Source organism: Prionailurus bengalensis, chromosome A1, assembly GCF_016509475.1.
Source record: "Prionailurus bengalensis isolate Pbe53 chromosome A1, Fcat_Pben_1.1_paternal_pri, whole genome shotgun sequence".
NCBI lineage: Eukaryota > Metazoa > Chordata > Mammalia > Carnivora > Felidae > Prionailurus > Prionailurus bengalensis.
The window spans coordinates 150802993-150824521 of record NC_057343.1 but is presented as its reverse complement, the minus strand read 5'-3'; the positions used below and the strand labels follow the sequence as shown (position 1 = coordinate 150824521).

At 35.0% G+C, this 21529-nt stretch overlaps 1 protein-coding gene across 1 annotated transcript in view; it reads right to left on the bottom strand.

Moving 5' to 3' along the window:
• Window positions 1-21529, bottom strand: part of RASA1 (RAS p21 protein activator 1) — a 117692-nt gene that overhangs the window by 20685 nt on the left and 75478 nt on the right. Inside the window, 5 exon segments of the mRNA XM_043593261.1 lie at window positions 167-254; window positions 7739-7895; window positions 8859-8979; window positions 15185-15263; window positions 20014-20164. Of these exon segments, the coding sequence (XP_043449196.1) occupies window positions 167-254; window positions 7739-7895; window positions 8859-8979; window positions 15185-15263; window positions 20014-20164 (596 nt within the window).

The window sequence follows — 21529 nt, the reverse complement described above, 5'->3', positions numbered from 1 at the left end:
TTTCAAAAAAAATTTTACACATCAAAGTTCTCATCCCTTGAAATAAAAAGATTTCAGTATTCCTTTTTATGTCTTTATCATAAATGTAATAGTTTTCTATTCTAGTTCAAAAGAAAACATGAGCTAAATAAAAGTTTGCAGTAGTTGAAAAAAACAATGAACTTACCTCTGCTTGTTCTGGAGTTTCTCCTGCAAAGTAAAAAATGTAATGTTCTTCACTAAAGTGCTGAACCACTATCTGAAAACAGTTTGGCCTTTAAAATACAAACAGAAAAGTTATTAGGAAGCTTAATAAAAAGCATTAAAACACACCAACTTTAAAAAAAATCAGAACATATAATTATATAATGTCTATCAATTAACATAATTCTTAATTTTGAGAACTACTCCATTGTACCAGATCATTCCTGGGGGAAAAAAAAAAAATGCCAGCTGCATTTATTTTAGACAACTTTTTGTCCGCACCACTGAAATTTTATGAATCCTTCAAAGTTTCAAAATGTTTTATGCTAGAATTGTCCATCTAAATATTTTTTGAAGCAAAATGTTACGAAATTCACCACTTCAGAATGATATATAATATACATTTAGATGTGCTGGAAAGACTAGACATGTTCTTAGACCAAAAATGTTCTTAATGGTTATCTCTCAATGGATTGTGGGTAATTTTTTAAAATCTATTTTTATGTATTTAAAAAAAATTTTTTTACAACTGACCATCTATCCTCATCTGTTAAAATGGAAACATCATCTGCTCACACATATGCTTGTTCTGATGATTAAGTAACCCAATGGCGATACACAGTATATGTTAGTTCTTGTCCTCCAATAGCACACACCATTACTAGCATTCATTTGACAGGGAAGTACATTAGATAGTACTTTGTATCTTTTTTGAAGATGGACTGGCTTTCCAACTAGACTTGAAAATGATCATAAAATGTTTTTTAAGGACCTTCATGTGTTTGAAACTCAATAAATGTTATTTCTAGTTGCCTTCACCAAAGATTGTATCTTTTAATGTTAGGAGGCCATAGCAAAATACCCCAAGTACAAGCTTACACATTTATTAAAGATAAAAACCATCCTTTCATGTTATGAGAAGGCTATAAAAGAATAGAAAATACCAATTAGAAACTTCAGGATCCGAAAGCATCTTGAATCAGTCTGACCTTCCTGGCTTCATAAATTATAAACAAAACAAAAAACAACGTTTGAAATCACTAGAGAACAACGAAAGCAGCTAAGACTTGAGAGGCCAAGATCACAGTGAGATCAGCCTGCCTTTCTCCACAGCTTTTCCTTTCAAGGTGGTGCCAGTTTCTAACTGTGTAGGGCAAGAAGCTGAAACGCTAAGCAGAAAGCCGCATCTGAGAGGCTCAAAAGCCAAACCAGCACATTGAACAGTTTCATATTGCTAGGAGACAAATGACTTTGGGGCCTTTAAAAGAAAAGGCTTTGAGATAAGACGCCTACAGGGCCATGCCTTGAGAATAAGGGTAAAACAGAAATAGAACGGCCTTCACTAATACATCCATTATACCTCCAATTGATCCCTGAGGGGACTCATCTGGCAGAAGAACAATCCTTTCTGGAGGCAATAACATTATCCATAGCTTCTACAGTTTTTCATACAGAATTGTCCACCATTTAGTCAAACATAAGTAGACATCCCAGGAATCATGATCAAATGACTGAAAAGCCAAAAAACAAAAACAAAAACAAAAACCAAAAAACAAAACAAAAAAAAAAGTGGAAAGACCTACATATAATCCAGATGCTGTTTGATACAACTTTCAAATAGCTGTAATAAAAAGGTATAAGAAAAGAGGTAACAAAATAGACAATTTTGCCAGATAACTACATCCATAAAAGAATCAAATGGAAATTTTAAATTGAAAAATGTAATTAATAAAATTAAGACCTCAAGAAATGCATTCAATTACAGAAGAACAGATTAGTGAATTGAAAGTCAAGTAAGAATACCCAGCCTGAGGCACATAAAGGAAAATGATATGAAAAACGTGGAAAACTATGTCATAGACACATGGGACATAAAGATGTAACATGTAACATGAATCACACAGAGCAGATGCACAAGAATGTGGCGGAAGAACTGTTTAAAGAGATTATAACCAAGAATTTTCTGAAACTGGCAAAAGACATCAGTGTCAAACTGAAGAAGCTCTGCTAACATTATGGTAAAGTGTTTGTTTGTTTTTTAATTACCGGAGGCACATTACATCGTTTAGCTACTAAAAATCTAAAGAAAAAGCTCAAAGCAACCAGAAAAAGATAAAATATAGTACACCTCAAAGAGAGAAAAAAAAAAAGATCGATTATTTCTAAGAGACAATCGGAATCAGAAACAGAAGAAAATGCTGGAAGGCAGAAAAATATCTTTAAAATACTGAAAAAAAATGTCAACTTAAAATTTAATATCCAGTAAAAGCATTGCTCCTAAATGAAGATAAACAGTAAATACTGCCACAAAGAAAGATTAAGCCTATGAAAAGATAAAAAGTATAAAACATTCCCACATAAATATTCACTACAATAACTCAGTCACTGAAATGTTTTTCAACTTGTCCTGCTGGAATGATTATATTTAAAGCAAAACCATTTAAAAGTGAGAAGTTTAATATAAAGAAATAGAAAGCTTAGAGACCTCTTAATATTGAAAACGATCTGGAAAAACCACATAGCTGTGCAGCTAAAGCAGTTTAGGAAAACATGCACAGTTCACCTCTACTACAGGGGCTGTCGTTAACTTTCACATTCCATTCCACGCACAAGCCACAGGTCAGTGTACAGGCTTCTAGCCATACCCAAAGCAAGAAACGTTCAGTGTTAGCCATGTATTTTAAAGAAAAAAATTGCTGCATTCATCCACAATTTCCCCTTTTGTACTATCAGATTTGCATTCCAGGATACAAAATCTGGTATCAACCTCTTTTTCACTAGTCCTACTATCTGGTAGAAGTGTCTGTTCATTTCCTTGATATTGCTGATGTTTTTCTTGGCATCCATTCTTTCTTGGTGCTACCCAACTATTTCACAGTAAGGCCCCCCAAAATAAAGTTGATGATGGTAAGCTGGCATACTTTGAAAAAAACTCAGGGGCACCTGGGTGGCTCAGTCGGTTAAGTGTCCGACATTGGCTCAGGTCATGATCTCACGGTTCGTGAATTCAAGCCCCGTGTAGGGTTCTGTGCTGACGGCTCGGAGCCTGGAGCCTGCTTCAGATTCTGTGTCTCCCTCTCTCTCTCTCTGCCCCTCCCCTGCTCATGCTCTATCTCTGTCTCTCAAAAATAAACATTAAAAAAAAATTAAAAAAAAAACTCAGTTCTTTAAAATAAAAGACGTACCTAAGTTCCCATGAACATAACTTTTTCATACCACGTTTAGACTTGGTCTCATTAAATACAACATCTTCAAATTCTTAAAAGCCACCTTCGCCAAGAAACTTTGTACAAGAAGCAAGCTGTGATCTTGCAGCAAATGGAAAATGTGTATTTACTGCTCTTCTACTACCTGAAACTCCTTTCTTAATATTAACCGTAACAGGAATAATTCAGTCTCTTTAAATTGCATTAAAAGATAGTCTTTCCTTAACTCTAGCAGTCATTCCTTTAATTGGCAAGTGTAATGTTAACCTTTCTTTTTGATACTGCAAACTGGTTTTCAGTCCACTTGCGCCTGTTCATAGAAAGTACGTCAAAATAATGGTACAGCTTTTCCCCAAATTTACACAGATGTAGCTTTCTTTGTCTTAATAATTCTTTAAGGTTATTACTGAAATTATACATATCAATAGGGAGTCTTTTTTTTTTTTTTTAATTTTTTTTTTCAACGTTTATTTATTTTTGGGACAATAGGGAGTCATTTTTAACCTCATTTTTCCAAAGTTGAATTTCTGCTTTGAATCCATAAGCTATCAGAACATATTAATATACTTTTTTGTTCTACTTCTAATTTTGAGGAAGTTTATCCATTCTTCAACTAATCTGTAAAGTGGGAATCATTCACCAAGAAGATTTTTCTCATAGATCATAACACTTCAGCAAAACTCTTCTTCTGGATGACTTACAGACTCTGGTCTCAAACAGCAGAGTGGTATTCTGATCCTCTTTCCTCCCATAAAGCTGAAAACATGTGCAGCTGAAGCAGCTTGGATTTTATACAACTCCATTTTATAATATTTAGCGTGGAATTCAGGTCCAAAGACAGACTTTTACTATAAGAGACTCTCTGTATTGCTTATTTTCCAGAATGAGTTTTTGATGTAAAAATCTTTAAATGTTCCTATCATGAAGCTTCATCACTGATCATAAACTTAAATACTATTTCTGCAAGATCTTCTTGCAGAAGATATAAATTAATTTACTGTTTTAAATACTTTATCCTCAGCAACTTCTTTGGTAATCCTTTGAGTAGCCAACAATGTACTTCCAAGTATTTCTCTAATGTTTGCAGATTCATCAGTGTGTAGTGAAAATGTCACCTCTGGATCTGTATACAGCCTCTATTATTTGATACACCCACCAATGCATTTACTGATAATACTATCTGAACACAATCAAATACTATTTGAAAATGGTATCTCTTCTAGTTCTTTTGCTTTTTGGCTTCAAACATAAAATTGCCAATTTCCATGCACACTGATTCAACAAGCAAATACTCCAACTCTGTGTGAAGCATTCTGGCTTTAGCTTTAGCTATTAATTGCAAGAGTTTCCAGAAAACTTCCCAAATAAAATATTACCATAGGAACAGATCTATGGAGGGGAGGGGATTGGGAGGGGAAATAGAGGGGGGAAAGCTTTTATTTAGTAGTAAATGCAAAATATTTAGGCTGAGGATGAGAAGCTGTATTGGCTTTAGTTTCCCAATACATTTTTTAAAGTTTATTTATTTTGAGAGAGAGAGAGAGAGAGAGAGAGAGAGAGCATGCACACAAGTGGAGGAGGGGCAGAGAGAGAGAGAAAGAGAGAGAGAGAGAGAGAGAGAGAGAGAGAGAGAGAGAGAATCCCAAGTAGGCTCCATGCTGTCAGCACAAAGCCTGATGTGGGGCTGGAACTCATGAACTGTGAGATCATGACCTGAGCTGAAAATGAGTTGGACACTTAACCAAATGAGTCACCCAGGCGCCTCTGACCCCAATACATTTCTTAAGAGGCCTAATTAATAGGCTGCATTTTTTAAAATTAAGGCTACTGTTTTTATCTTGTGAATTTAATGACTTTCCAGCTGTAATCACCAAAATGCCCTTTATGGTGGGAAAATAAACTGTCTATATATTAAAGCCAACCATAAAGAACAATGAAAAAAAATCTCGTTATTTTTTTTAAAACTCCCTTATATATTTTACAGTAAATGCAAGGTTAACTTCTGTGTTAACAGGAAAAAAGTGTAAATGTAAAATACAAAATGAAACTAAGTTTTACACTGACACAAAAAGTAACGGCAATGATGATCAACAACAACAAAAAAAACGAATAAAATAAGGGGCGCCTGGGTGGCTCAGGTGGTTAAGCATCTGACTTCGGCTCAGGTCACGATCTCATGGTCCGTGAGTTTGAGCCCCGCGTCGGGCTCTGTGCTAACAATTCAGATCCTGGAGCCTGCTTCAGATTCTGTCTCCTCCCCCCTCTCTCTCTGCCCCTCCCCACCTCATGCTCTGTCTGTCTCAAAAATGAATAAATGTTAAAAAAAATTTAAGAAAAAAACGAATAAAATAACATTCAGAGTAAATGGGTGATTTAAGAAAAAACTCAGAGGAAAGTATCCAAGTGTGTGCCACTGCAGAGAGCTTTTCGGTCCACAAGTGTTATGTGCCAGTTCTTTTGCCAAAATAAAATAATGAGTTAAAACAGTTTATAAAAGAAGTCATAATTTCAAGTTGTATAGATTTTGAGATACAAAACATTTAATATTTTTATTACGGTAACATTTTACAACCACCAGTATCTCAACCAATTTGCAGCACGCTAGTTGGGAAGCTCTGATCTAACTGTCTAAATGAATTTATACCCATCTTCTAAGATTCCGCTTAAGAGCCACCTATTTCATACTACTTATTTCAATAAGCTTGTCCTCAAAATCTCTTCCCTCTGGGAACTATTCACAGCACTAATAGGGAACAGTGACTGGTAATGAATAGTGTGACTGTCTCCCCAACATGCGTTTCCCTCTCCCACAGAGAATACATAGCAGCCTCACTATTTGGATGTGATCATCTTCAGCAACAGGACTTTGGCACCCGATGGCCCCTGTTTATGAAGGTAATCCCACTCCAGACTGATTGAGAGGTGGCTCAATAGAGCATTCTCAGGATTTTCAATCATTACTGGAGGGAATGCTTACTTTTCCTGTCTGGGTACCATATGCCACTATGCTACCATGTTTTGTGACAAAGAATTCAGCACACACAAAGGCAAGCAGAGGGGAAAGCTGACCAGAAAAAGAGCCAGGAGTCTGATCTAACCACACCTGAAGGCCAAGATTCCATACTGTTAAGGGGGGGGGGGGGGGGGGGGGGGGGGGGATCTTAGGAAATCCTATCTTACCCAAAAGATTATTGTTTGTTTTTTTGCAATAGCTGTTTTTATGAAATATTAGGAATTTTAAAACAGTGGGAGGAGTTATCAAATTCCAAAGGATTCATGAAAATACTTCATATTATACTTCCCTGTTAGTGACTGATTCACAACAGAAACACTGGGCTAAGGCTCCAAAAAGCCCTGTTATAAAGATGAACTATCTGTTCGAGTCAGCATTTCTCAAACCTTGACCATTTAAAAAAAATGACTAAATTTTTAATTATTAATTTGTCTATAATTAAAATTACACAATAACACTATTCCTAAACCCAGTTTGGAAAGAAGAAATGACAAAGCCATATGCTCTACATGAACTTTTCTCAACTTAAATAAGATAAAGCTAGACTTGCTTACTAGAAATGCCATCCTCCAGCAGAAAAAAAGTTGTAAAAACCATTTGTTTTAACGACTTTGTGTTTTATTAGTAACAGTAAGTAATGAAAATGATACATACATCTAAAAAGGCTCCAGAATGGATTATTAGTAATACTGATGGGGAAAGGTAAAGAAAGGCCAGGGTTCCTAATCAAAAAACTAGACGTAATCAAGAGCTGGATTTGCCTTGATGTCCAGGATACACCTTTAGCTTATACATTTATATTTATTTTTTGAAAAGCTCTGAAATTAATGTAAAAAAAAAATGTTTCAACTCCAAATCTGAAGTACTCTCCTGTTTCCTAGGAAGCAATTATTTTTATATTAAAATTGTTCCTTAATATTACATTTTTTAGGAACAGGCCTATCAAGCTAATAGTACAACTGAGTGTATTTAGGACTATCAGATGCAGTGAGTTCAGAGGGAATGTGATACAATGGAAAGAGGACAAGACTCAAAGTCAGTCACTCAAAAGACTGGTGGGGGGGCAGGGAGGAAACATGCCTTATGCAGGTTATGTTTTACTAAAGGAAGTGTCATTCCAAAGATTTCTATGTAATACAAGAGTAGAATTTCATGCACAGGTTAGTCTAAAATAAATAAGGAAGATAGAAATTACCCTACAAAGTAAATCTGACATTTTAAGATGATTTTAGGACTCACAGAATCAGTTGGCTAGGTTTTGAAAAATGATCTGAACACATCCACCTGTTTTATTATTAAAACAATTCTAAAAAGAAATAGGAAACCAATTTCTTACCTGCCAAAGAGACTATCATGAACAACATAGACAGAACACACACTGAGATCTATTAATCCTTTTGGTTTTGTAGCTCGTTTTTCACTTTCAAAATAAATAAGTTGGGCATCACTGCCCTCTAAGATAAAATATAAATTCTTCCACCGTTTTCCTTTGCCTGTTAAAAAAAAAAATGCTTCCCATTAGCCAAATAATAAACTATTAAGTGATATATATATTGTCATAAAAATCATTATTGCTAAATATAAAAATCATGTTTCCATTTTTATTCCAAAGCTTCAATAACACACCAATCCTTATAAAATGAAAAAATGTCTCAATTTATCTGTAGAAAAATGCCTTGTAAATGACAAAATTACCTGAACTACATCTCTGGAGATTTCATTAAGATAAAATCTTTAAAACTCTTGCTTAGGTGTAATTTTTTTCTAGTTGTAAGAAAAAAACTCTTCGACCACACCCCTAACAACCAACCCTGTGACATTTCTTTATGTCAAATTGAGGCAAATCTATAAAACAGAAACATCAAAACAGTGAATGTGTTTGGGGCACTCAGGTGGCTCAGTCAGTTAAGCATCTGACTCTTGATTTCTGCTCATATCACAATCTCATGGGTCATGAGTTTGAGCCCCATGTCAGGCTCTGCTTGGGATTCTCTCTGCCCTTCCCAGCTCATGTGCCTATGCTCTGTCTCTCTCTCAAAATAACTAAACTTAAAATTAAAAAAAAAAGGGAAACAATGAGTGTGACAAGTATCAAAAAAGTTTCTGTTAAAAAAGAAAAATAATAATGAAGTATGGGGTGGAGAGGGGGCAAAGAATCTAACACCTTGCACTGGAACTGACTTTAAGATTTAAAAGATACACTTGGAAATATGGAAGCCTGTTTCTGAAACTCTGCTGGGGCATGTTGACGTAATACACCTAAACTCTACATTTTGAAGGATCCTTACATAAAAGCTTTAAACAATGGTCAATTACTAAATAATAATTCGTGTCAAAACAACTTATTAAATACAAATCTCTATGGGAATTTTTATGCCCAATATTTGCAATGTTTCTACTAAATATTAATGGTAAAATACTGAAATTTAATCTTTAGTCTTAAAGTTAACACTTACCCTTTTTCAGAAGATAACCTTTTTTAACAATATTTTTATAAAAGGCATCCTTTGTTTTTCGACGAATCGTATTATAGATTTCCTTGCCATCCACTGTATCACTGAGTACTTGTTCTTGATCCTGAATTTTTAAAAATATTAAAAATTATTTCATGAATTCTTGATGGAAATTAAGCAAAACCTACTTGATTACTAATTAAAAGCCAGGCTGCTTGTCTATCTAGACATTTAAAAAAGGTTTTAATGCTAAAATTTAAAATAACACTAACACCTATATTCAGAGATCCTTTGCTTTTCAAAGAAATTTTCAAAAATACAGTTTTGTTGTGTTACAGCAAATAACACTGTTTTGAAAACATGACTTTGTCCCAACAGAACTGCTAAGTTAGGAACCAATTTAAGCAGAACCAAATTCACGGTTGCTGATGCAGTTACATCTGCAAGAATCACTAGGCGAATGCAGAAAACTGCACACAGCTGAAATGAGATGCACGGGAGTACACAAAACACACTTTAAGTACTAACAGCCCTCTCAGTTCGCCAAGCGCTATATGCCTTACCCATCTATCCACACCTGATATTACGCCATCTGATTTCAAATAGTCCTCCTACCACTTTACAATATTCACAACCCTTCTGATGGCCTCTTACGCAAGTAAACCTCATGTCTTTTTCAAGGTAAATGCCATATTTATTGTAGTAAATATCTTGGAACCATTTAGCACATATAAAAACTGTGTTACATTTTATTACGTTCTCATCTGTGTTACTGACGAGGTTTTTGAGTGTTATACCCCTAACGTCACTTTCCCATACCCTTGTAACTTTTATTTCATGGTTTTACATAACTCTTTGACTTACAGGAATGCATGCATGTGTCTTAACTGCTAAATCCTCCCAAATAACAAAATTAATTCTGATGTCAGGAAGAATATAGTGTCTTTATAATGATCTTTCCAAAATAAATCAATCATCAATATTACTACTGGGACCCACTGGACTCAATTTCAGTTTTTAGTTTCTTTGTTGAGCACTTCTTTTTTTAATTTTTTTTTCAACGTTTTTATTTTATTTTTGGGACAGAGAGAGACAGAGCATGAACGGGGGAGGGGCAGAGAGAGAGGGAGACACAGAATCGGAAACAGGTTCCAGGCTCCGAGCCATCAGCCCAGAGCCTGACGCGGGGCTCGAACTCACGGACCGCGAGATCGTGACCTGGCTGAAGTCGGACGCTTAACCGACTGCGCCACCCAGGCGCCCCTGTTGAGCACTTCTTAATATTTGCTAGGCTTAAGATTTTATGACTTTTTTTCTAAGAGACCTTATGGGTCCATATGATCTTTTTAGAAATCTAAGATATGAGATTTTCACAAATCTTATTCTTCCCATATCTTGAAACATTCTGCTATCTCATCATCTTATAAGCCATTTCATCATTATTCAGCAATTAACTCCCAAGTATGCTAAAGAGTAGGGGTTGGCAAACCACGGCCCCTGTGCCAAATCCAACCCACTGCCTGTTTCTGGACATGAAGTTTTATCAAAACATAGCCACGCTCATTCCTTTATATTTTGTCTGTAGCTGCTTTCACACTACAAAGGCATAGTTCAGCAGTTGAGATGGAGACTCAATGGCCTGCAAAACCTAAAATATTTATAATCTGGCCCTTTACAAAACAGTTTGCCAACCGTTTGGCTTAGAGGATGATGCAAGAGTGAAATCAATCATCTCTGTTGCCTCACCCTTTGTTGTTGTCTTTTGACTGTGCTGCCAAGTGTTGCAGCATCTTTCAAAAAAGTATGTAAGACCATCTAGGTTATCTTTATATTAGCTTTCACTGAACATGGCCCAGAACTCCTAATATTCTGCTCATATTAGCAAAGAGGAAAACCTGACATGAGAAGATGTCTGACAATTATTGAAAGATTAAGATGAATGCCAAGAGGCAGCAGCACTTTGGGATCTACTGTGATGATAAAATTGATTTTTGAGAAGATGATAGTATCCTCGGTGAACTTTATCAAACTCAAGAAACACTGAGTAAATCATACATTTCTAAGAGAGAAAAAAAGGAAATACGGTGTTTTTATCTAGTCAATCATTTAGTAGGAAGGATGTCATCATGCAATATTTTGTGACAAGAATCTAGATTGCTCTGTTTTGATCTTAAGAAATAAGGGCTTTTTAAATGTTTATGTTTGTGCACCAAGATTTACTTAAGGTAATTTTAAGCACACAAAAGGTACTTTGTAACCAAAGGTAACTGTAGAATTTTTTAAACTCACCATATTTATCATTGTAATTGATGTTTATAAATCTAAACAGGAAAATATTTTACCTTTATGGAGTCGAGAACACTGTAGTCTACCAACAAAACTATAAGCCATCCGAAAGATTTTAAAGTATATTCCATTTGATCATTCAAGTACATGACAAACCAGCAAGAATCACAAACTAAAACCCATAGAGAGATATTTACATCTGGAATCAGTATCAGATTCTGACCGTGAAAGTGTGGGAAGAAGAATCAGAGTAATTATAGGCAAGAGTTGATTAGAGATGTACTGCATCTCTAATTGATTAGAGATGAAATCTGGAATTAGGATTTACAAGATGGAAATATCCAGGTCCACGCATGACAGTAGGTTAAGTTAGCTGCCTATTTCAAGTATGTAAGCCTTTATAACCAAGGAAATTCAGAAAAATATTCGAGTTTGCTATGTTTAAATTCTTAATGAATTTTCTAGTAACTTTTTTTGGACTATACCTTTATTCCTACTTCTAAGAATTATTCATAAAATGACTTCAGAATTAAAAATTTAAAAGGATACACTGGACCCAGATGATAAAGAGTAATGACTACGTTCCTGGTTATATAGATTTGTACTTATCAGTCTTTTATTTCAATAATGATAATATTTAGTATTGGCTATGGAACGGGGCACTGTTGTAGTCAGTTATTTACGATGTATAACTAATATTAAGATTTAAACATATGACTTCCAGACAATCTCTACAGGTTTTTTCTAAATTGTATTATGGCAGGGACTGATATACTAATTTACAATTCCCAAAGGATTCTAATAAATTAGATGACACTATGACCAAGAACACAAATTCACTTTCCAAGTTCCAATAAAACACTAGATGACAAGAGGGAAAGCTTCAGGGCCTACTCTCTACACACTTCTGGAGAAGTCTTAAATGCTCCGTCACATTTAATTCAATAAATGTGTGTGGAGTGCCAGGTACTGCTCTAGTTTTTGAGATACATCAGTGAACAAACCAAAGATCCTTATCCTCAGAGAACTTATATTCTAATGAGGAAAGATAATAAACATAACAAATAAATCATAAGTTAATAAATGTTAAGTGCTTTTGTTAAGTGCTTTACATGGTAAGGGCAAGTAGCAGTATTAAATAAGGTGTGTAGGCAAGTCTCACTGTGAAGCTAACTTCTGAGCAAAACCTGAAAGAAATAAGAGAATGAGGCAAGTGGATATTTGATTAAAAAAACATTGTGGGCAGAGTAAACAGCTGAAGTAAAGATCCTAATACAGGAAAGAGCGTGGCATATTCTAAAAAAATAGCAGAGAAGCCAGCATGAGTAAACAAACACAAGTGAGAGAGAAGGATCGCAGAAAGAGACAGGTTCAGAGAACCAAAGAGAGACCATCTAAGAGTCTGACAGGCCACTGTAAGGACTTTAGCTTTCACTCTGAATGAAATGTAGAACATATGCAAATATTAAAGAGAGGAGTGAAATGATTTGACTCACAATTTAAGTGGATCCCTCTGACAATTATTCAGTGTTAAGGGGTGAAAGTGGAAACAGGGAGATGAAAGTCAGATTCTGATGGTGGTCATGTTCTAGATTTATTTGGAAGGCAGAGGCAGCATGGTGTTCCTGACAGTATGGATACAAAGCATAGGAGAGAAAGAAGAGTCAAGAAAAACTTGACGCCCTAAATAATTTACTTATCTTCTCCAGTCTGAATTTCCCTGTCTTACAGTAGCAACATCATCAAGTTGTTGAAAAAATTAAATTAATACATTTAAGAACGGTGTCTAAAACATAGTGCTTAAAAAACGTTGGCTATTTTCTTGTGGGCTGCATTGTCTCAAAAGGCTCCTTCTCTTCTAGTGTCTGTCTTGAGAAGTGTTAGCTCCACAGTAAGCAGACTTAGCTAGGATTCTACTCTTTCTGTTCCAGCATCTTACTCTGGGTGAGGGTATGCAGAGTCCCCTTAGGGAGAGGGAGCTAATCAGTTTTTCAATAATAAAAGATTACTCCCCTTTCTGTTCTCTTATAGAATCCTGCTGGGAAGGATAGTTAAGTATCAAGATTCCCAAACTTCTACAGTAACTTACTTTTATTCCAGGCCCCCCAAAATAGACTTCAAATAGCATTTAATCATTGTTATGTAGTAATCAAACTGCCTTGTAATTAGCACTGGTTATTTCTGAAGTATCCGATGCATTGATTGGCACTTTTGCAAAGGACAACAATTTGCGGTTTGTTCAGTAATTAAACAGCAACTCAAGCGTGAGGCAGACTGTATACATGAAGTAATTTCTTAAAACAACCTTATAACTTAGGTACAAACATTTACTACATGTCAAATTTATTCTAAATTTATTTAGATGTCTACATGTCTAGATGTTTGACTAGATGCCAAATTTATTGCTTTTTTATTCTAAAAAGTAATTTTTTCTAAAAAAATTCAATAAATCCTAAGCACAATTTCAAGATGGGAAAAGTCTGACTTAATCTGTAGGCCAACACAATAAAATCTGTAGACCTCTAAAACAAATTAAAGCCATCATTAATCTAACGTCCAATGTGAATCAGAATTCAGGACATAGCAATGGGATGCAGTGGCAGAATCTGTCATCTGCAGGTAAAGGCACCTCTGACCCCTAATAAAAAAGACCTTGAGCAGTGCTTCTAGAAAACATGTACCATACTATGTTATTTAAAATAAACAAACAAAAAAAGTTAGTGTTAATGTTCATTAAGTACAGTGAACAGCCCATGTCTGCCAGAACTGCCAGAGAAAGCAGGACATCAGTGCTGACTGCAGTAATTAGGCAGGTGTCAAGAAGGAAGTGAAACTTGAGATGGATCTTCAACTAGAAGTGTTTACACAGGCCTATAGGAAGGGGCTGACATGAAGACAGCAGCAAGCACAATGAGATTAAGAGACATCAGTGATAATACAGAGGGGGTGAAGCGAGTGGTCTTCCAACTGGGGAGCACATAGTCATTCAGTAACAATGATTGAATACCTCATGCCAGGTACTATTCTAGGCACTGGAACTACAACCCGACATCCCTGCTCTCGTGGACCATGCATTCTATGAGGAATGAAGCTATATTAAGTGTGACAAGATGATGATGATTCTTGAATTAATATTAAGCATGAGATAATGACCGCATCTCAGCAACTGTAATGACTAGCAGGTATAGCCATCTGAAACTAACGTGTTAGGAGGAGGGAAAATTGAGAAGCTAGAGACACAACCAAACACTGTGGAAGTTTATTTGGGTAACTGAAAATCCTTACAATCCTTCTTTATATCCTTAAAGTATCAGTGCCTCCATTTTCCACACAGGAAAATTCTTAATCACTCTTTCGAAATACCTGTTCCTAACCTCTGCCACAAGCTTTCCCCAACACTCTCCAGGAAGTGTAAGAAATAAACAGACTAAGCAATCACCCTATGCACTAAGCAGCTAATATTCAACAGGCCCTCTTGTTCAAGGCCAATCTTTCTTCTTATGTGGAAGATGTGAACCACTCTTGCCTTCCCTAAGACCTTGTACATCAGGTACTGCCAATACATCTCACCCACTCTCCTCTTTACTAGTGGCTTTACCCAGAGCATACACATGTGCTCGAAACTCTCTCCCCGTGAGCCTATAGGCAAATAAACAATGAAATAAAAAGTTTAAACCTCTCTTAGCCCTGTATCTTCTTCTAGACATCATTTTTGTTTTATTTACCAAGCTCACCTAGGTAAGCCCGGCTGTGATTTATCTTTGCTGTCTCCACTTTTGCCTCCAACAAACTCACTCCTTGACCCACTGAAACTTGGCTTCTGCCCCAGCACTCCTTCTATTCTCAAAAAGGCACCAAGGCTAGAAACAACATAAATAAAAACTAAGTGATTCTCTTACAATTTACTTTCTGAAACAATCAGAATAATGGCAGTTTTAAATTTTATCCAATTTTAAATGCATGAATGTGTGCATAAAACATACTACCAAAAATGCATTTTAAAATAAAATGCTTATTATTGCAAAAAGAAAAACAACACTGACCTGCATTGGTACAGGTTCCTTAAGATAATACCCTTCAACAATTTGTTCTTTTCGATAGTGATCTATGATGTCCCCAATGCTGTTAAAAATAAAAATAACTAATATTGACATAATCTGTCTTATAAAAAATACAAATCTTGAAAATACACAAAAACCCTATTAGCAAGGATTATCCATTTGCGTTTTTCCCAAGCATATAACCCAAATACATTAATAGTAAATACGATTATAATAGTCACATTATTTTAGAAAATCAAGAATTGGTTTACAGGTCAGAAAAACCTGAATCAGAGATTCCAATGTTGCATACATATACCCAAGAAGTCACTACAAGTAAGGAAAGAATAAAAGTCTACCATTTTTTTTAAAAGAGCATTACTTTTAAAAGAGCAATTGAGAAAACTGATAAAGTACTGACTTCAAGTAAATTTTAAGAATTTTTATCCTCAAAACACTTACATTCTGCTTTTATAACAATCAGATGAAGTTAGATCAAAAAACGTTATTCACAGCAGGTAAAAGCAGAAACAAACAAAAGACTAGGAGCTGATTTTACATGTGGGATTATTGCTACAACAGGAAAGCTTATTCATAATTTTTATAAACAATGCTACAAAATATTCCTACTACTTGGGAAATTTTACCAGTAAAGCTGAAAATAAAATAACATTATATAATGTATTTTAACACAGATTTTAGCATGGTATAATGAGTTTTTTCAATATAAAAGTGTTCTGTATAATCAGTAGGCCCTTTTATTGCCCTGAATACTTAAATCCTACACTTTGAAACTATTCTTTAATATACTGGAGGAATGGGTACTTTGGAGACAGCTAGCAAACATTTCTCAAAACAGATCTTATTTAACCTTCCACTTGATTTTTTCCACAGTTTTCCCTACTAACAGAATTGGAAGATACATTTTATCTTTAGAGACATATGTGTATACACACACACACACACACAGATACACATGTATATATACATATATAGATCTCCAAAGATAAAATAACTTTGCTATACTACAAAATTAATTTAAACCACATATAATGTTAAAAACAGCAAAACAGAAGACTTGAAAAGATTAATAAAAAAAACAATTATAAGTGGATATGAACTAAATACCAGACGCAGCATTTTATACAACGAAGAGAGAGGTGCAAAATGAGACACATAAAAATGTATTAACATTAAAAAGACAAGGATGGTTACAAGCTTTTAAAGAAAATACGTAATAACACATACAAATCCAAAAATGTTAAAAGAAAAAGAAAATCAGAAAAGAATACATGTGAAGACAGATACCATCAAAGAGATGACGATGTGGTTCAAAGCAAAAAGCATCAAATTTATGAGAAATAGCAAATATTAAAAGGTTTCTAAGTGTAAAATGCAGTTGATCCTGTGGATCATGTCAGTGTCACTATATAATTCTTGTCCATGAGCTCAAACAACAGGACACTGCTATGGAGTACACTTTAGACTGCCCAAGAACAAATTTAAAAGTGTGTGACAACCAGATATGTTTTTACCAATGAGTTGGATTTTCAAGATTTCTTTAAATTACTTTAGTTCATATTCTTCCCAGATATACCTAAAACAATAATTGAGGGAGACACAACAAACCACAATTTCCTAGACATTCCATAAAGGTTTTAGACATGAAATCAGAAAGATTTACATCTCAGAAAACTAAAACATGTTCACTATAAGTTGATTTGTAAAATAAATGTGAGTTTCTAGAGATACTACTGTGTCTTATACTTGCATTTTAGTAATTTACTTAATAAATAAATTAATAAATGGGTGTCTCTCTCTTCTTGAACCCCTAGATAAATGTTAGTAATCTTTAAGGTCTGACCAAAATCCTACCTCCCTCTTCATTCTCATCACCATCGCAACTACCCTCTTTCCACTGACTCTCCTATGTCCATGTTTACATCCCAGAACTCATCAGTCAGCCTACCATCTTTTCTCATAGACCTGTACTTCATAGATTTTTCTCTTTAATGAATATGCACAGGAGCTGTACATTTCACAAAGAAAATTAGTTAATAAATGTTCACTGAATTTTATTTGCTGTTAAATGACTCTCCTGCTTTTCTAAAAGTTTTAATATAGGATTGTTAAGGTTATGTTTCAACAAAGCAGTTTCTAAATGAAACAGACTTAAGTGTTATCTCTTTATCAAAAAGCTAATGTAGAATTAATGGGGAGAAGACAGTAGAGTATGTCTCTGTTACACAAATTTAATGGATATTCCCGTTTTATATTTACATATCTAAATAATCATTGCTAATCACCAAGTTGTATCTTTTTTTGTTGTGTGTGTGTGTGTGTGTGTGTGTGTGTGTGTGTATATATATATATATATATATATATATATATTAGTAATCTATACCCAATGTGGCGCTTGAACTCAACAACCCTGAGATCAAGAATCACATACTCTGTGGGGCACCTGGGTGGCTCAGTCAGTTGAGCATCCGACTTCGGCTAAGGTCATGATCTCACAGTCTGTGAGTTCAAGCCCCGTGTCAGGCTCTGTGCTGACAGCTCAGAGCCTGGAGCCTGCTTCAGATTCTGTGTCTCCCTCCCTCTCTGCCACTCCCCTGCTCATGCTCTGTCTCTGTCAAAAATAAATAAACATTAAAAAAAAAAAATTTAAAGAATCGCATATTCTTCCAACTGAGTCTCAAGCCAGGTGTCCCACAAACGTGTATCTTCCAAGAGTCACTTTATTATTGACACTAATGTTGAAATGGAATATATTTCCATGCTGAAATATCTATTCCCAAAATAACTGTAAAACTGCATTTTTTCAGGCATCAGATTTACATAATTCTAGCTTTCGTTAAAAAAAACTTTTTAACATTAATACTAGAAACAACAATACTCCTGAACTTTATCAAATAAATAAAACTAAAAAGAAAATTTGGGGGAATGATCACAACCACTAAATTAGTATCTACTTAAAAAATTTTGAGTCATCATTTTGCTTTTTTTTTTTTATTGAAGTATTTTTTTTTAATGTTTATTTTTGAGAGAGAGACAAGTTACAAGTGGGGGAGGGGCAGAGAGAGGGACACACAGGATCTGAAACAGACTCTAGGCTCTGAGCTGTCAGCACAGAGCCCAACACAGGGCTCGAACTCACAAACTGCGAGATCATGACCTGAGCCAAAGTCGGAGGCTTAACTGACTGAGCCACCCAGGCGCCCCTTGACTCATCATTTTGCAAGCAGACTAATAATTCTGTAATAATTTAGAAAGAAATATACTTCAAATACTTCTTTCTTCCTATTTCATTCAGTTCTTTATCAATAAAAAAGACATCCTCCATTATGCAGGAAGAATTTTCATCTTTGCAGAATGTGCATTATAACAAAGTTTGAGTCAGTAAACAAACTTCCCTGAAAATAAATCTATGTAAATTATTTTATCTTTAAAATTGGTCTCCAGACAGACATTTATCAATTTAGTTAAGAATATGTTTTCAACTTAGAGTTATATATATTCCAAATCCCTAGAAAACTGGACAATGGGAAAAATTAACTGACCTTTATATAGAGCTCAAGGTGCAGCTAGGTGGATTTTCAGTGAGGGTATCTAGATCGAACTATAATACAGAAGCCACTCAAGCAACTTTTCTATAAGAAGTGTGAAAAAGGATCCCAATTACTAGACTCACATCTTCCATTTGATATCTTATCACTGTCCACTGGCCTCCTAGGCAAGCAAGTTCTACTTGTTTTTTGTTTGTATTGTTTTCTAAGATGAACCACCTGCTGAATCTCTATACGCTCAGAGGTCAAGCTGGAATTAAGAGAAATTCTAAATAGAATGGAAAACACTGCTGTGGTATTAAGGGAGTAACCTAGGCAAATGGCACCATTTTAGTTTACAAAAACTTCCAAGAGGAAGATAATGCCACTCTAGAGTTATCAGTATAGGAAATTCTTTACATTCGGGGGGGGGGGGGGGAATGAAAGATTACTTTCTAATATACAGAAAAAAATTTAAAAAGCTAACATTCTATCATACAGTTTCTCTATTAACTTCTTTTTCTGATCAAGTGGCTAAAGTTCATTCTGAGTTTTGGGATAAGCAACAAGTTTACTTAGAATTTTAAATTTTTTTTTTTCAACGTTTATTTATTTTTGGGACAGAGAGAGACGAAGCATGAACGGGGGAGGGGCAGGGAGAGAGGGAGACACAGAATCGGAAACAGGCTCCAGGCTCTGAGCCATCAGCCCAGAGCCTGACGCGGGGCTCGAACTCCCGGACCGCGAGATCGTGACCTGGCTGAAGTCGGACACTTAACTGACTGCGCCACCCAGGCGCCCCAAAATTTTAAAAATGACAAGTAGGATCCAATAATTACAACAAAGAAATACCAACTTGAGAACAAACCAATTACATGACTAACATTTGTAACAAGTCTCTGTTTACTCTTTAAGAACCTTTTTTCCTATTAAAATGTCTCACTGATAAGAAAATGTAAAATATTTTCTTTTTCTTAGAACAGATGTTTTGGTATCCTACAGATAATATAAGGACTTAGCAAATTTTCTGTAAACAGTTTATGCATAATCAACAACATAAATTATCTTAGAAGAAAACAAATTATCAATTATTAACTTATATTCATGTTTGACCCTGTCTAAAGAATTCTTGGACATGACTACTACTAAATTATAATGAAGGCCTTATAATTTTAAATTTTAAGAAGAAAGTTTTATGCAGTTTTGAATCTGATATACTACATTATTGAAATTTCAACTATTTTTGCCAAAAGTAAAAGGTAACTAAAATCTCTCACAACTTACCTATTATAATATCGGCCTCCCATCATAAACTGATTGTTTGGTGTTGGACATATTTTAAATCGCTGAATATTTTCATTGGTCCGAAAGTAAAGTGAATAATCACCAGGAGTATTGTCTGAAGGCCTCACAAGAAAACTGCAGACTTGGCCAACTGTAAAAATGAAGCTGTTAGTTTTATTTCCTAATTATCAAATAAAAAAGAAAAAAAATGTTAAGTATCCTAATTATAAAGTACATTCAAAAGTCATAAACTTTCACCAGGAACTTGCTTTATAATAAAGACTATTTTAACACATTTTTGTATTTTCTAGTTTATGAGTCACAACCGCCCATGATGTTGCATTTCTGTAACACATAAAAATACAGAAGTCTACAGCAGTGATTTCTGGTTAATAATGTCTATACTTGTCATAACTTAGAAAGAATAACCTAACAGAGAATATGGGGTAAAATGGCCATATACTGTCTGTAAATCCTCTTAGTAAGAATAGTCAATAAATTACAAACAGTAAATTTTGTTTAGGAATACTCTATTTAATCAATGCTTCTGATTAAACATGAAAAAGTACTAACTATAGGGGCACCTAGGTGGCTCAGTTAGTTAAGTGTCTGACTCTTGATTTCAGCTCAGGTCACAATCTCACAGTCTTGAGATCAAGCCCCACATCACACTCTGTTGACAGTGCAGAGCCTCCTTGGGATTCTTTCTCTTCCTCTCTCTGCCCCTGCCCCACTCATTCTCTCCAAAATAAACAAACACTTAAAAAAATAAAAAGTAATAACTGTAATAAAATAGTGCCAAAGCTTATAAAGGTTGATTAAAAATGGAATATGTGGGGGCGCCTGGGTGGCGCAGTCGGTTAAGCGTCCGACTTCAGCCAGGTCACGATCTCACGGTCCGTGAGTTCAAGCCCCGCATCAGGCTCTGGGCTGATGGCTCAGAGCCTGGAGCCTGTTTCCGATTCTGTGTCTCCCTCTCTCTCTGCCCCTCCCCCGTTCATTCTCTGTCTCTCTCTGTCCCAAAACTAAATAAACGTTGAAAAAAAAAATTAAAAAAAAAAAATAAAAAAAATAAAAGAAAATGGAATATGTGTACACCTCATCAAAATCAGTACATGTACACTACATTTCATTTAATAGGTAAGAACCTGAAAAGTCACATAAAAATAAATTATCATATTTTAAGATTTTCTCACTAATTTTAGGGAAGTCTTTTTGATATCTTTGATAGGCAGTGACTCTTAAAACTAAAATGCTTAGTTTTCTCTTTGTCTTAAGTACTAATCAAACAGGAAACATCAGAACTTGATTGCTTTTAGGAAAACACAATAAACACTTAGAATATGAGATGTAATTTTCATGTAAATTATCGACAGCTCCAATCATCTAGCCAAGACACTTACTACCAAGTAATTTCATGTTCAATACAAAGAATAGGAATTCATGCAAAATTATGCATGCAAGTGCTTAGGTGCACTTTTCAGAGGAAAATATCACCAGATTCTTAAAAGAGCAC